The 14,963-nt window shown below is 39.6% G+C and overlaps 1 protein-coding gene across 1 annotated transcript in view; it reads left to right on the top strand.

Moving 5' to 3' along the window:
* MPPED2 (metallophosphoesterase domain containing 2) overlaps positions 1-14,963 on the top strand; it is a 109,804-nt gene that overhangs the window by 53,081 nt on the left and 41,760 nt on the right. Inside the window, exon 4 of the mRNA XM_050897841.1 lies at positions 8,128-8,353. Coding sequence (XP_050753798.1) covers positions 8,128-8,353 — 226 coding nt within the window. The remainder of the gene's footprint in view (positions 1-8,127; positions 8,354-14,963) is intronic.

The raw sequence follows: 14,963 nt of genomic DNA, 5'->3' as shown, positions 1-14,963 counted from the left end.
ATACGTGCACTATAGACCTTAAACTACAGGGGGTTAGATACAAATCTCATTATAAGTGTAAATATGGGGTAATTCTGTTTAGAGGAACACCCTTCAGCTCTGCCAGACAAAAGATGTTCTTGCCTGAAAACCTCATATATTTTCCCAAGTGAACGCTATTTCACTTAAAGGATCTTTTTGAAAGTGTGCCCATAACACCAATGCAGTTGTGGTAGTCCTTTATCTATTGCTTTGCTATGGGAAAGCAGAGTAGCAGGAGCTACCAGTTCTGCAAGAAGCATTTTTAAAAGTGAAAGGGAAAAATAAGGCTGTTGTGATTTCCAGGGAGAGTGGTGTTTTCAGAATTTGCTAAATGTAAAGGGAAACTTCATAGCTGTCAGCTTTTTTGATTTTAAGTTAGGTGATTCTGCCCCCCCGCTCCCCCCCTTGAAAGCTCCATCGTTTAGGTTACATAATTACAAGCCTGAAAAGAAGGCCTTTCCAGGGACTACCAAGCAATCTGTGCTGCTGCTGTTTCAGATTTCATAATTTTAAAGTCAATTTGGGGGACTTTTTACACCTAAAGTTGGCAGTGCTGTGAGCTGCAAAATCTGGAGGCTTTTTCGGTTTTGAGGTTAGACTAAACAAGAACTTCAGATTCTGTCTGTTTCAAAACAAATAAATGTCATGTATTAATTGATAAGACTTTAGTGAAGCTTTCCATGTTTCAAGAAAAAATGTTTCAATAACAGTAGCCCAGTGAAATTCAAAACAACTTTGAGATCAAAACCCAACACAGGTTATGTCAGAATAATGCTAAGGAAGCCGTGGAACACTGAAGCGAAACAAAAGATTGTCGCTTGTGTTGTGCTACATTTTTTCTTTTAACGGAGAGGAGAAGGATATTAATCACAAACAGTTACATTAGAATAATGTTATGGTTGAGACATAAATACATAAAAGCAAGGAATTCTTACCAATGCAGAGCATCTTTAAATCAGACCCATAGTCAACTAGGTTCTGCAGCGTATATGGCCCTGTTGCAGGGTTCATACTGCACTTGGCGATGTTACAGCCCAGCGTTGTGCAAAATTCCCTACCTTTACCTATGGGAGAGAGAACAAGTGGAAGCACTTGGTATTAGGTACCACTGATTCTGCAGTATCAGACTTCTCCTAAGTGCCCGTATAGGTTAAGTAGCACCTGTATCTGTGGTTGCTCAGAGATGACCGTATTTGCTGCAATACCTTGGCACTACATAGCTGAGTTACAGGTGCTGAGGCAAGATTCACTCAATACTTCCTTGCTTTCATGGGTTTATGACTCAACCTTGGCATTATTGTAACGTAGTTTTTTGTGTTTAATGTTTCTTAGACTTGGTTTTCCATTGCCAGCATGGAAGAAATCCTAATGCATGAGTTTCAGAGGAGAAGGTAGCAGTCTGAACCTGCTGTGTGGCTCGATCCGCAAGTGTGAGTATTAACGCTAGAGCTGTCAGGCCTTGTGAAAATTAATGAAGCCTGACGGTTACAGAGTGAAAGGTCAGAGGCAGAGCTTGCACTTACCTAACATTTCTGTTTTGTTGTGTCTAACAGCATTTTCAACAAAGGGGAGCTTTAATGTACAAGCTTTAGATTTATCACAGGAATTCAAGGGTCTCAGCCTTTGCTTCCCCCTGTGCTGTGGTCTAATGTTTTCTTTGCATAAAGGCAAAACAGTTAAGCTTTCATTCATCTACTCCTCTTGCTGTGTTGCCCATGTGTGTTTTGCGTTTAGTTTTCCTTCTCCAAAATTTTCTTTTGGAGGGAAAAAAAAAAAAGAGGCATCTGAACCAATGATAGTTTAAAAAACTGGTGGAATACTTTTCGTCAAGAAGATTTTGAGAGATCTTGTACTTCAGTTCTTTGTACTTCTTTAGAAGCATGTTCTGGTTTTGTGCATGTTCTGTCTTTTATTTGCCTGCTTTTTTGTTCTTGTTTCATTCTGTAGATTTCTACAGACACAGAGAGGTAAAATGCATAGAAATTCATGGGTTACGTTTTCAGCCAGTATGTTGGTTGACATCCATTTTAGCTATTCCATTGAGGACTTTTTGTGAAGGCTGTTTGATTAAAACAGCCAGAATATTTTCCCAGTCAGTTGGTCAGTCTCATCCTAGAAAAGATGTTTGTTTTTTCCTACCCAGTTTTGGATCGCAGTACCTGCAGTTGATTGTTGGTGAGAGAAGTCCAATTTATCATTTGAAAGCTCAAGTCTATATAACTGTACTTACACAGTCTAACTCATTTGTTGCTGCCGAAGGAGAAATTAGAGCCTTTGGGATATTTTGTCTGTCTTTTAAAAAGCTGAAAGGGGCCCGTGTGTGTTGCAATTGTGCCATAAATGCTGGGAAGAGAGAGTAACCACGGCCCTGAGATGCAGCGGGCTTTCCATGAGAAACCTCTATGAAGAGTTACAGAGCTGCTGTACAGTAGCAGGTTCTGGTGGTTGCCCTCGCCTGCTGCCCATCGGTGGGCAGCTTGGGAAGCTGTGGCCAGGCAACTGATAGCAACCCGTGCTGCTGTGGGGACTGAAAGTCCATAGGGACGACACAAAATCTGCTCCTTCAGTGTTTATCTCTGGATATATATGTGGTTGGTTATAGGTGAATGCTCCATGACCAGTTTTGCACTTTTGACGCATATATGATATACCATAAATTGGATATGATTCACTTGCACAGGCATCTCACTTGTACAGATTTTCCCTCTTTTTGAAGGGACTACAATTTGTACTTCAAGGTTTCTCAGCCCATTTCTCAACATATGGCCAAAGGGTCTATGAGACTACAAAATGGGCATGAAAATGCTTCACATTTTCATGGAAGTATTGTGTGGTTTGAATAGTTAATGCATGTGTATACATATTCAGACCTTCACATCAAAAGCACTTGTGTAGCATTTGTGTGTAAATACAGGTTTCTGCCACTATACAGACAGCTAGTATCACATTATTTCTTACTCCCCTACTTCCCTGTGGGTTTTATAGGTAACAGTAGTCAAAAAATAATGTGATTTTCTATTTTTATAGGGACTCAGTAGTTAACATTCATTGCCAGTCAGACTCCTTTTCATGTCTGGCAGCTCTGCAGAACTTGGGTTGTGTGACTAAACTGTACTTGTGTGAAGCATGCCATTAAAACGGGAATGGTTGTTCAACAGATTAGGGACTCCTAGGATCAAGTACTTAAGGTGAACTTAAACCACTGGAACACCTACTTACATAGGTTAAACTCCCCCCCAACACCGCACCCCCCCGCTTCCTCCCTCATCCTGTGTAATAGGTGTATTAAAAGTCAGTCTGTTGTTCAGCTAACACTTTAAAGTGATGTAAGTGGTTGCAGCCAGCAAAAGAGTCCTGCCTTACCAGCGTATGGAGAGCCTCATTCCTTTTTTGCTGCATCAGTTTTCAGCTGGATCAGTTTCCTGATCCGCTGTGCTCTGTGGCCACCAAATCTGTGTGTTGGCAAAGAGGCATGGTGGCACAGGAGTGAGGATGAATGCTTGGGGGACAGAGGTATGTTGGACTGTAGCTTGAGGGTTGACTTGTTAAATGAGACGTCACAGAAATCTTCTAAGACTCCCAGATTAATGTATTTACTATAAACAATTTAGTTTTTACAAGTTATTTGCAGTTAATTATCTTTGCTTTTATTTAAGCAAGAGCGATACTGACCTTTTGTCTTCCAGAAGAGAACAACTTGTCTAATTGCAATATTTTCTTAATCAATTATTATATTGTGCCCTTGCTTCTCTGCTGTTGAGGGCAGATGTTGAAAAATGTCTTAGCCAAAATAATACAAATATATATTGAAGATACACATGCACCTGTGTGTGTATATACACATAAATATATTAAGATTTCAAATACTCCAGTATAGGTGACTCTGCTTCACAGACTTGGTGCCCTAGTCATTTTTAGTAGCTGTAATTTTAGGGTTTTGATCTCACCTGTTAAACATTTAAGTATTTTTAATTTAAACTCAGCTATTACCCTAAGAGTTGATAATTGGGGTTTCTGAAGTGCTTGTCCCGGCAAACACATCAAACTTTTCCTAGTTTGGAAAACGATTCTTCTGTTTTCCAGATCAACAGTATAAATTAAAATGAATAATATTACTGATGCATGATGGAAAATTTGAGAGTTAGGAAATTAGACTAATAAAGACCAAATGTAGCTAACAAAAATTTAGTGAAGGAAGATGAGGAAATGGCTTTCAACCTCTGTATTGTGCTGCAGCGTCTCTCTCTGCACAGACAGCTCGGATGTAGATATGCAGAGATTAATCTGGTCGGGATGAAACTAAAATACCATGGAGTAGGAGATTTTGTGTGTGACTGTTTATGCTTCCGTATTAAACACAGAAGGTCAGCAGATTATAGACAAAGGGCAGAACTGCCAAAAGAAAACACGCCAAAATATTTCATAAGTTGTATCAGAGAGAGTGAATGTTGTACATTGCCACAGGGGTTTGAGGAAGGAAAAACCTGAATGTGATGAATAAATAGCTAATCTGATTGCAGGTAATTTATTACCGTGATTAGTGCTATATAGTCTTTCCTCAGGGAAGAGGAAAGAAGCGGGTGAGACTTCCTCTTGCTGCTCCCCTTTGCTTGGGCTTGGCTTTTGATGTGTTTGCATTTTGATGAGTGGTGTTGCTCATCACTAGTTCCCGAGCCAGCTCTGGAAAAGGAGGGCAAAATGTGACTGGTTATAAAGTCAAGGAAGTAGGTGGGGAGCCTGGTCAGACTTTGGTGCCCATCCTGTGGTAAATATTAAAGTATGTACAAATATGGAGGGAAGCACATCTCGTCTTGTTGCTGGAAGGGGGACCCGAGTCTGCAGCCATTACATCCACAGCAAGCACTAATCACTCTCCGGCTCACAGGCTGTGGGTGTGCAGTACTGCTGAGCTAGAGCTTACGGGTAGATGTTGACGAACTTTGGTCCTCGGGGGGTTTCTCCTCCGGGGCCTGTTTTGCTGTATTCCTCAGTCCTGGTGTTGGTCCTTAGGTTTCATTGGTGGGGCCATGTCCTGAGCTCCCCGGCGGCACCGGGGAGAGGCTGTTCTCTCCCAGGTCCCCCCGGCTCTCAAGAACTGACCAAGCGGATCCTCTCCTTGGTCTTAATAAAGTCAACAGCTGCCTTGACACCAATTGCAGTAAATACTCTTTGGTTTTCCCTACTGATTTCAGGTCCTTATATAACATGTATATGTTACATTTATGTTTTAATGATCACTGATGCCACCGTTGGTTTGTCTTTTCATGTACTGTGTGTCTTCAAAGTAAGCCCTCTTTTTCAAGGTGCCAAGATAAAAAACCATTGACTTCAAGCAAAAGTGTTCCAGATTTAACTGAACATAGTATCAGCAAAATACACTGATTTTCAAGTCTATCAAAATAAATGGGAGAAAGTGTAAAACTTGGACATTTATCCAGTAAGATGAGAAGTTTTCTCTGCTAAAACTGGCAAATGTTGATAACTTGGCAGAAACCTGAATTTAACTTCTCCATCCTACTTCCCGGAGAATTTTATCACATCTGGCTTGTTTTGGGGGATTGATAGTTATGACAAGTATAGAAAATTTCATGCCGGTGGTATCTTTTATGTTTCCTGAGAGAGGAGAAAATAGCAATTTTACCTTCTGCCCAGGAGTCACAGAGAGCAGGAATTGTAGGTACCTGGCCACATCGAGTTTTTAAATAAAAATGAATTGCAGAGCAGCATGTAGCAGAGCTGGGGAAGGGGAGGGAAGAGGGAAAGGAGTGAGGCATAAACTGTAGAGGACTATTTATTGCTTCTCCCCCAGCTTTTAATCTAATGCAGCACCACAGAGAGTTATGAATATGTACGATCTGCATTTTGTTCAGATGTGAGGTGTCTATGAAGATGTCTGCTTGTTTTTTTCAGAGGATTTGTAGCTTTTTGGTTTTCTATCCAGAATTAACTAATTTTGCAAAGATAATGTTTATATACATATCTTGTGTAATTCCTGTTTCCGTGCTGTAAATATTGAAAAGCAGAGGGTTTTGACTGGTTCCCTGTAAGTCTTTATTTAGGGGAAGTTAATCTTGTTGTAAATACTTACAGCTTTACTTTGAAATTTACCTCAAAAAAACCCCCCACAAACCCAAACAGTTTGAAAGTTGAAAGACAAGTTTTAAACTAGCAAAGCCACATCTATTTAGGTGAACTGTATTCACGAGAAATACATAGCATCTGATTCTGTGTTCCTTGGGGCAGATGTTGGGAGTATGTCGTAGTTTAACCTCAGCCAGCAGCTAAGCACCGTGCAGCCGTTCCCTCACTCCTCCCCCCTCCCAGTGGGATGGGGAGGAGAATTGGGGAAAAAAAGGTAAAACTCATGGGATGAGATAAGAACTGTTTAATAACTAAAATAAAATAAAATATAACAATAATAATAAAAAATATAACAATAATAATAATTGTAATGAAAAGGAATATAACAAAAAGAGAAATAAAACCCAAGAAGAGGCAAGTGATGCACAATGCAGTTGCTCACCACCTGCTGACTGATGCCAGAGCAGTGATCCCCCCTCCTGGCCAACTCCCCCCTGTTTATATACTGGGCATGACATTCTATGGTATGGAATATCCCTTTGGCTAGTTCGGGTCAGCTGTCCTGGCTGTGCTCCCTCCCAGCTTCTTGCACACCTGCTTGCTGGCAGAGCACGGGAAACTGAAAAGTCCTTAACTCAGGATAAGTGCTACTGAGCAACAACTAAAACATCAGAGTGTTATCAATATTATTCTCACACTAAATCCAAAACACAGCACTGTGCTGGCTACTAGGAAGAAAATTAACTCTATCCCAGCCGAAACCAGGACAGAGTACCAGAACTGGAAGATGGACCCATAGATTTCCACATACATTTTGTTGCCTTTGTGAAAAAAACCCAAAAAACCCCAAAACAACAAACCCAGCCTTTTCTAAATGATTATTAGGAAGAAGCACCAAAATGAATGATTTGGTCTAAGACTAGGAAATCAGGCTTATGGTGAAGGCAGCAGAAGTTAGCTTTGATGCAAACTTACGTGTGACTTTTGACAAGACACAGTGGGACAGGTTTTGTAAAAGAACCTAGCTTCTGTGAAGACGCCACAGTATGGGACCATATTTTTAAGGGAGCTCAGCACCCAGTATTTTTATTTGGAAGATCTGGCACTGATTGTTGGTACCAAGTGCTTGAAAATCTGTCTCTGAACTCCAAAAAATCTGGCTCCGTGGGCCTGATCCATGCCTCCTTCCAAACAGTGGGACTAGTTGCCCTGAATTGGGGTGATCAAGCCTGCATTCTTTATCTCTGACCCTCACAGTAAGTGAATTAACCACATTATTTTTTCCTACCTTTTGTCTTACTTGCCTGAGTTTCATGGTTTCTTCTGCATGTGTACTTCTTACAGAAATGGGATACTACCATAAGCTGAATAATAATAATAAAGTGAAAGTCCGTTGCAAGTGAATTGAAGCTTTGGAGAACAGGCTAGGTCTGGAATAAATGTCACTTGAACACAAATTAATCCAAATAACGGCATCATTTAAAAAACAACAGCACAACCAGCCTAATTCAGTACCCCGTGCCTGGTACCCTCACGACATACTTGTGAGGCATACTGCAGTCTCTGGTCTACCTACCCACTCAGACACTTGAGATATCTCACTGCAGGTCACTCCCGTGGATTGGGACTCAGGACTGCTGACTCTGACCCAGTCCCATGAATTAAGTGGTGGGACTCAGTGTCACATCTTAGGCTGATCTAAATCAGTATGTCATCAGTTGAAAGCAAGGGAGCAGTGGTGGTTTATGCCACTTTTGGAGCTGGTTTGGTGCCTACCAGCTTGTTTTGTTTAACTCTGCAGTATACGCTTTTTATTATGATATTGCTTTGTGTGAAGTTACTTTACATTTTAACACAGTTTCATTCAATGGAAGAGAAGCAGTATTAATAACTTCTGCTCAACATGAAGATGCACACAGATCTTGGGTATTTCATTCTGTTACTGCTAGCTGTCTACTTATTGTGCCAGCAATGCTGGTGTGGGAGGAAAATGTGCTAATTAAGTCCTCTTTTTTGTTATTTCAGGAAACCTACCATATGAATATAAAATAGTGATTGCTGGGAATCATGAACTGACATTTGATAAGGAATTCATGGCAGACCTTGTTAAACAAGATTACTACCGCTTTCCCTCTGTGTCCAAATTGAAACCAGAGGACTTTGACAATGTTCAGTCACTCCTGACAAATAGTATTTACTTACAAGATTCAGAGGTAACAGTTAAAGGATTCCGAATATACGGTGCCCCATGGTAAGTCTCAATTTAAACTTTCTTTGCTGTTTATTACTTGACCCACAGCAGGAATCGTTACTGTTGAAAATGCATGAAGCTGCTTTGTTGCATTGCCCTGCAGAACAGTATCAAACTTAGCTGTGAACCACCCTGAAACAATTGCCTCATTTTTTTTGTGGATAAATAGGCTATATTTAGCCATGTGTGTGAAATAAGACAAAAGGAGTTGTAATTATTTCTATTTTACCTGCTGAATGCAATTAAAAAATTGTGGACTTAATATCCATTCTGTGCTTGTGGATTAACTGCAGTGGCATCTTAGTATGTATTAGGGAAGCTCCATTATATTGTGTGCTGTTGAGGTATTTATGTCTGCTGTGCTAATAGATTAGTATGGTAGCATTTAACACTCATACAGCACAAGGTTCAAGGCAGCAGGTGCTTTAAGTGTTATTTCTGATCTAGAAATCTAGGCATTGTTTTCTTTTGCTTGTAAAGTTGTGATAATGAAATTTCAAGCCAGTTTTGATCTCATTCCACCCCTGTGCCAAGCATATGCAGGAAAAATTGCTGTCCAGTTTTGTACTAAGGAGACTCTTCCTTGTTTTTTCAACATGTTGTTTAATTATGATGCCTGATATCTCTGTGGAGTCTTGGGTAGTGCTTATTTTAAATTCTCATGGTAACAACAGCCACAGTCCTTTGAGGCTCTACCAGGAACCTGAACTTCAGTGATAGTGATAATCGTTATGCTACTTGGCATCCTCAATTGTCAGCTGAAGTACTTAGATGCTGATTTATGCACACCTATAAGAAGGGTTTATTATAAGCTTGTAACTTACATTTTTGATGTCAGGCTTGCTTTAAAGGTGAAAGTAGGAGAGGAAGGGGGAATTGCAGGGGTTGAACCGAAGAATGGGGCAAACCTATACAGACGTTAGAAATTTCCCCCTTCATCTCATCTCTATTGACTGTTCACTTGGCCATCAGGCCTGTGAACATCTGCTGGCTAGAAAACTGTGATCTAGCTCTGTATCTCACATTCTTGACTTAAGCTACTAATTTCTGTAATTTAAGTCATAGCCTTTAGCTAGCAGGTTAAATCAGCCTGCCATTGTGTAGCTAAAAAACCTAAAACTCTAAATTCTGCGTTATCAGCTAATTGGGAAAGATGATCTTAATTCAGGTTAGGAATCATCTCTTAAAGACATTTCAAAGTAATTTTTTTAGTGTAGCAGCATATAATACACAGAAGAAGACAGGGCACATAAAGGCTTTGGGTAGTGTGAGGTGGATTTGAGACTTGCTGCAAGGTGAGCAGCTGTGTGAGGTGGAAGGTTAGCTGCTGAGATTAAGATTGTGTTCAGCTTCTCTCATATGTATGTCTCGGGCTCAGAGAGCTTGTATTCTGCAGGCATCCAATGATTACAAAGTATAGGCATCTTTCAAATTTATTTGGGGCAGATTTACCTGAACTCTGCTTGCTACATTGCTGCTGGAGAGATCTGGAGAACGTAGAATCCAGGTCTGGGGAAGAGAGAGCTTGGTATTCTGAAATGGAGAACCGTGTGAAATGCCTTTACGTTATATGTACTGGCAAATCGTAGTGATCTTTTTTCCCCCTCTTTTGCTTCCCGAATCCATAATGTCAGTCTGTTATCCTTTTGTCTCCAGCGACATTTAGAAGTTCTTTCATTTTGCAGGTATACACATGGATTTAGAATGTTTGTTCTGAAATATTAAGGGATGCCACATCAAGGAACTGAGTTGTTTTAACCGTAACAAGTGAATGGCATATGTATTCTGACCTAGTCATGGAAGACAAATCTTAATTATTCCTCCCTGTAATCCATTGATAACTGATTTTTCCAACTGGCGATCAATGGGAAATAAAGCTAGATTGCTAGAAAGGCATGCTGAGCTCCAGCCGAGTGCAGACTTCTCCTCTCTCTTGAAGGATGTTTCATTTGTGTTCAGCTGTAAAAAACTGTTGTCAAAGCATGTTTTGAGCAACTGTTGATGTGGACTTGAGGCTATCATTTTGAATACAGCTTTTTAGATCAGCTAGTCTGTGTTCAAAGGATAGAGATACTGTGTCTTCTTTCTCACACTTTCGCTCGCTCGCGCGCTCGCTCTCGCTCACTCTCTTGCGCTCTCCCTCATGCGCTTGCTCTTCCTCAGCTGCTTTCCTGCATTTTAGTTGGTCTTTGAGAGGAAGGAAAAGTCACTTCAGATACTGGAAAAATCTGTTCTGTGCCTGGAAACTGAGACAGAATGATCAGACAAGCCTGTTAACACTTCATTTTTTTTTTCTCCTTCCCCTCCAATCACATCTCACTCTACTACTATAAATCTTCAGACTACCCCAAAGGAAGAGAATTTGTGGGGATTTTGTAGGTATTTATGGCCTCCTTACCCCAATTAGTTCTGTCACAGAAGTGGAACACTGGTCATTAACCCAGAAGATGCTCCAACCCTAAAATGAGATAAGTTGGCATGTTCAATTTATGTGCATTTTTGTAAGTATTTCCAGGGGGAAAAAATTCTCATCTGCTGATAAAGCTACTGGTTTTAATTTAAAAAGAGGGATCAAACGAAGAATAACAGCTGTGATTCTGGAGGTTTCAGCCTGTCAGGGGTTTCTAAGAAGTAATTGCCAGAAGACTGGGAAAACTGGCTATAAGTCATCTATCTATTTAGAAAATGTAAATTGCCAACTCAGTGTAACTACAGAAAAGAAATATCAGTCCATATTCATTACATGTTATTACTCATGGTACATCTGAAAGCTTTCTAAAGACCTAAGAGAATTCAAGTAGTGCCTCCTAACTTACAATTTAGTAGAATTTGTATGTAGAAAATAACTTACAATACACGGGAGCATTCATGTGTATTTGCAATTGGAATGTGCGGTGGTGCATATCAACAGCCTCTAAGGAGCAGAAAATTTGAATTTAGCCTGATGGTTCTGAGAGTATTAAATGGCATTAGCTAGAGGGGAGTTGAAAGCAGAGTATCAGCCCCTGAAAGAGAAAAGAGCAAGGGTGGGACATGAATCACGCTCGGAGCTCTGCTCATTTTCAGAGGTGGAGGATGTAACTGACATTTTCACACCTTAAATAGGAGATTCTTTGATGTACCTTGAAGGAGCAAAATGGCTGAATATTTTCCATTTGGTCTATAGATCACAATCCACAAAAACATTTCCCTCCTTTCTCTTCCTTCTGACTTTACCCTATGAACCTGGCTTGTTTGGTGGGAAAATAATTGATAGTTTATACTTTATGCAGTCAAAACTGTTAAAGATTCCAATGGAAACATTTTCTCCTTTGGAAATCTGAGATTGAGGCTACTTACTGAACAGGACAAAAAATACAAACAGTAATGGATATATGAATTTTTAAATCTTAAAACTCCTTTTGTGAAGTATACGTAAGCATAACTCATACTGATGTATCTGTAGAAGGGTAAGGAGAGACACTGTTTTTACTGCAGCTTCAGGTGCTGAATATGTATAAGTTAATACGTGTAAGTTTTATTTAAATTCAAATGTTATTTTAAAACAAGTGTTTTTTAAAATTATATTTGAAATTGTTCATCCATGCTAAGGACTGAATTTACTATAGTATGCTGTAGATGTTTGAATACAAATATTCTAGCAATGTTTGTTTTCTAATGAAGCTTTAAAAGCATTCAAACCACCAGAGAACTGCAGTTAACTGGAGCCAGAATTTGTTTAAACTACGTTTTGACAGAAACAATTGTTCAGGGAGAATATTTTTCTCTGTTTTATTTTGTTCTACTGTTCAGCTCTACAGGTAGCTTTTTTGGTTTGTTTGAAAGGCAAAAATAGTTGAAATGAAAAAGTATTCTGATAAACTTTATTTTGTGTGTGTATAAATTTATGGTAGTTAATTTCATGAATAACGAGGCAGTAGGCTTATTTATGGATTTTAAATTCTGTTCTCCATAAAAATTCCACAAAAAATGTCACAAGCCATAAGTATCAAATAATTTAATAAAGCAATCATTTACATTATTTTTAGCTATTAAAATATATGGGCAAATTCCACTCATATCTAGCAGAACGGAAAGTAAAACTGAAGATCCAAGACTTTCAGCATATATATTTGTTTAGATAACTATGGGTAGATGACTCTTTTTGAGGGAAGAAAATGCGTAGTAGAAAAGCTAATTCCATATAAATCAATGCATTTTAATGGTTAACAGAATCAACTTTATGGAAATAACTGAAAAGCACAAACGTAAAAGATTAAAATTGATTATAATAATGACTGAAATCTGCCATTTGCATCATTGTGATGAAAATCAATTCATCTTGAATGAAGCCGGGAATAAAGCTCTTCCCTTCTGACAGGAGCAGCAGCATTGTTCAGCAGTAGCCTGCACATTTGTCAAGTTGTAGCTTGTGCAGGTCTCAAGAACAGAAGCACAAAGCTGGCCTCCCAGTTGCTTTTAATGAATACTAGTGGGTTTTTCCTGTGTCCAAGAATTGGATCTGTAGGGTGATCCAGAGGTCAAGAACAAACGGCTCACTGTCGCTCACCTCTGCGAAACCAAGGCTTTCATTTGCTTTTTTTAGTAACTCTAGAGGAAGTGCCTTCACTCTTTTTCAGAAGCAAAATTTTAATTGGCATAGATAATGCAGCCTTAAGAAAGTATAGACAGGTTCAGTCATCTCCTTTAAAAATAATATTTTGTGCAATTTTTTTCTTTTTAGGCTAGTGTAAATTTGGGGGGTTTCATCAAATGGTTTTGCATAAGTTTGAACTTATTTCTATAATTCTGTTTCTTTTGCTGCTTCGTTTGCAATCATATTTTAATACAAGTAGCTCTAAGTTAGTACATCTCCCTTCTTCTGATCAGTGTTTTCAGATTTTGTGTTTATCCTGTCAGAAAAGCGTGAGATGATGGTTTTTTTTTTTCTTTTCAATTATAAGTTTTGTAATGCATCATGGATTTTGCTGACAGTCTTCAAGTTCTTGAAATAGCAAGCAAATTAACAGCAGATATTGAGCGTGAGGACTGGAAAACCAATTGGCAACTCACATGATAGGATTCAGATATACTGATGGGTTGGAATGGATCTCATTTCTTTTATTTTCATAGTCTTAGTTGGCAATTAGTTTGCGCCTAGACAAGGGAGGAAATTGGACTACTCAGCAATAAAGTTCTTCATTGCTATTTAGCAGTGAGGAAACCAGGGGGAGACTGGACAAGACTGCTGGTGGTGTACCAGTTTTTCAGAAATTCCGGCGTTTATGCAGTAGAAGTCAGCAACTGAGAAAAGTATTGGCAAAGACTGAAGTCTTCTGTCTGTGTGTTAAACAAACACACCACCACCATAGCGTGGTTGTGTTTAAAGGTGCAGGCTTCTGTTTCATTTTTCTTGGCATTTGTCCTTCAAGTCTCTCATTTTAGGATTGAAGAATGTATTCCCCTCGGTCTAGAATTGCAGCGGTTTGTTTACATTTTTTGCCTTGTTGGGAATGTCGCTGATTTTTCTTCAGTCTCCTTGATATCAGATTCACTTCTAAGTAAAAAAATTGTCCTGTTTACTTTTAAAAGCTTCTTTCTTTTTTTTTTTTTTTTAAATAAATAGTGGAATGTTTGTAACTTTAAATATATTATCTCATAAGTTATTTTTAATGCTGTGATGCTAACCTGTCCTAGCTACTTCTTTGGAAAGCTCTGCATCCTGGCACAGGGGCAGATCATGAAGTCTTAACCTTTCCGTCAGGCTTGACTTCAGCAGGAATAAGAACTTCAGAGTATTCATTACTGGTGTAATACACAAACTGTGTCTATTTGTGGGTGGAAGTCTAGCCAGTTAAAACAGACATAAAATGGTGGCTCTCCTAACTCTTTTGAATCTTGCCTAGCGTGGAAACAGGGATTTGAATTCCTTCAGAGCAGTACCAAACGGACGATTGTGGGAATCTGCTCTGTGTCTCCAATTCCTGCTCCATTTTCCTGGAGTTCAGTAGGTGCTGCGCAAAAACCCAAAGAGCCAGAATGAGTATGAGCTGTGCTGTTGAGGGGCTAATTATTTATAGTGGTCTCCTGTTTGCAGGTTGAAGTGTGGTTTGCTCAACAGCGAGGTCGTTTTGATATACAAGTTGTGCATACAAAAACCCACAAGTTGTGCTTGTGTTGGTAGTTTTGCTTTGTTTTTGTGTTTTTCACTTGCCAGCTGTCCAGGAACAAGAAGTTTGCTTTCCTTTTGCTGAACGCTGGGATAACACAGTGGTCAATGTGGCATTTGTGTGCACTGAGCAGGCTGAAAGCATTTGCACCCAGCGAGGAGTTAGGAAGAGTAGGGATTAACTAGAATACTACAAAACTCCTGCAATTTTCAACTCAGCTGCTACAGACTTCATCTTGGGAGGAGGTCTGAAGCCCCTTAAAGAATGGGAGCTGGGGAAAGAGGCGGGAAGGTGAGAGTTAACCCAAAAGTGGAGATATGCTGTTCCTCACGGGATTGGACTCTGTGCTGTCTGTTGATGCTTGCTTGAATAAATCCTTCCCTGCGGCTTCTGCACTTCAGGACTCCTACTTTTCCATTTTCTTCTACCTGTATGTGCACCATACCTCTTTGTGGTGGTCT

This window comes from Gymnogyps californianus, chromosome 5 (genome assembly GCF_018139145.2).
Source record: "Gymnogyps californianus isolate 813 chromosome 5, ASM1813914v2, whole genome shotgun sequence".
Lineage (NCBI taxonomy): Eukaryota > Metazoa > Chordata > Aves > Accipitriformes > Cathartidae > Gymnogyps > Gymnogyps californianus.
The sequence above is the reverse complement of the archived record's forward strand: the minus strand, read 5'-3'. Positions and strand labels throughout refer to the sequence as shown.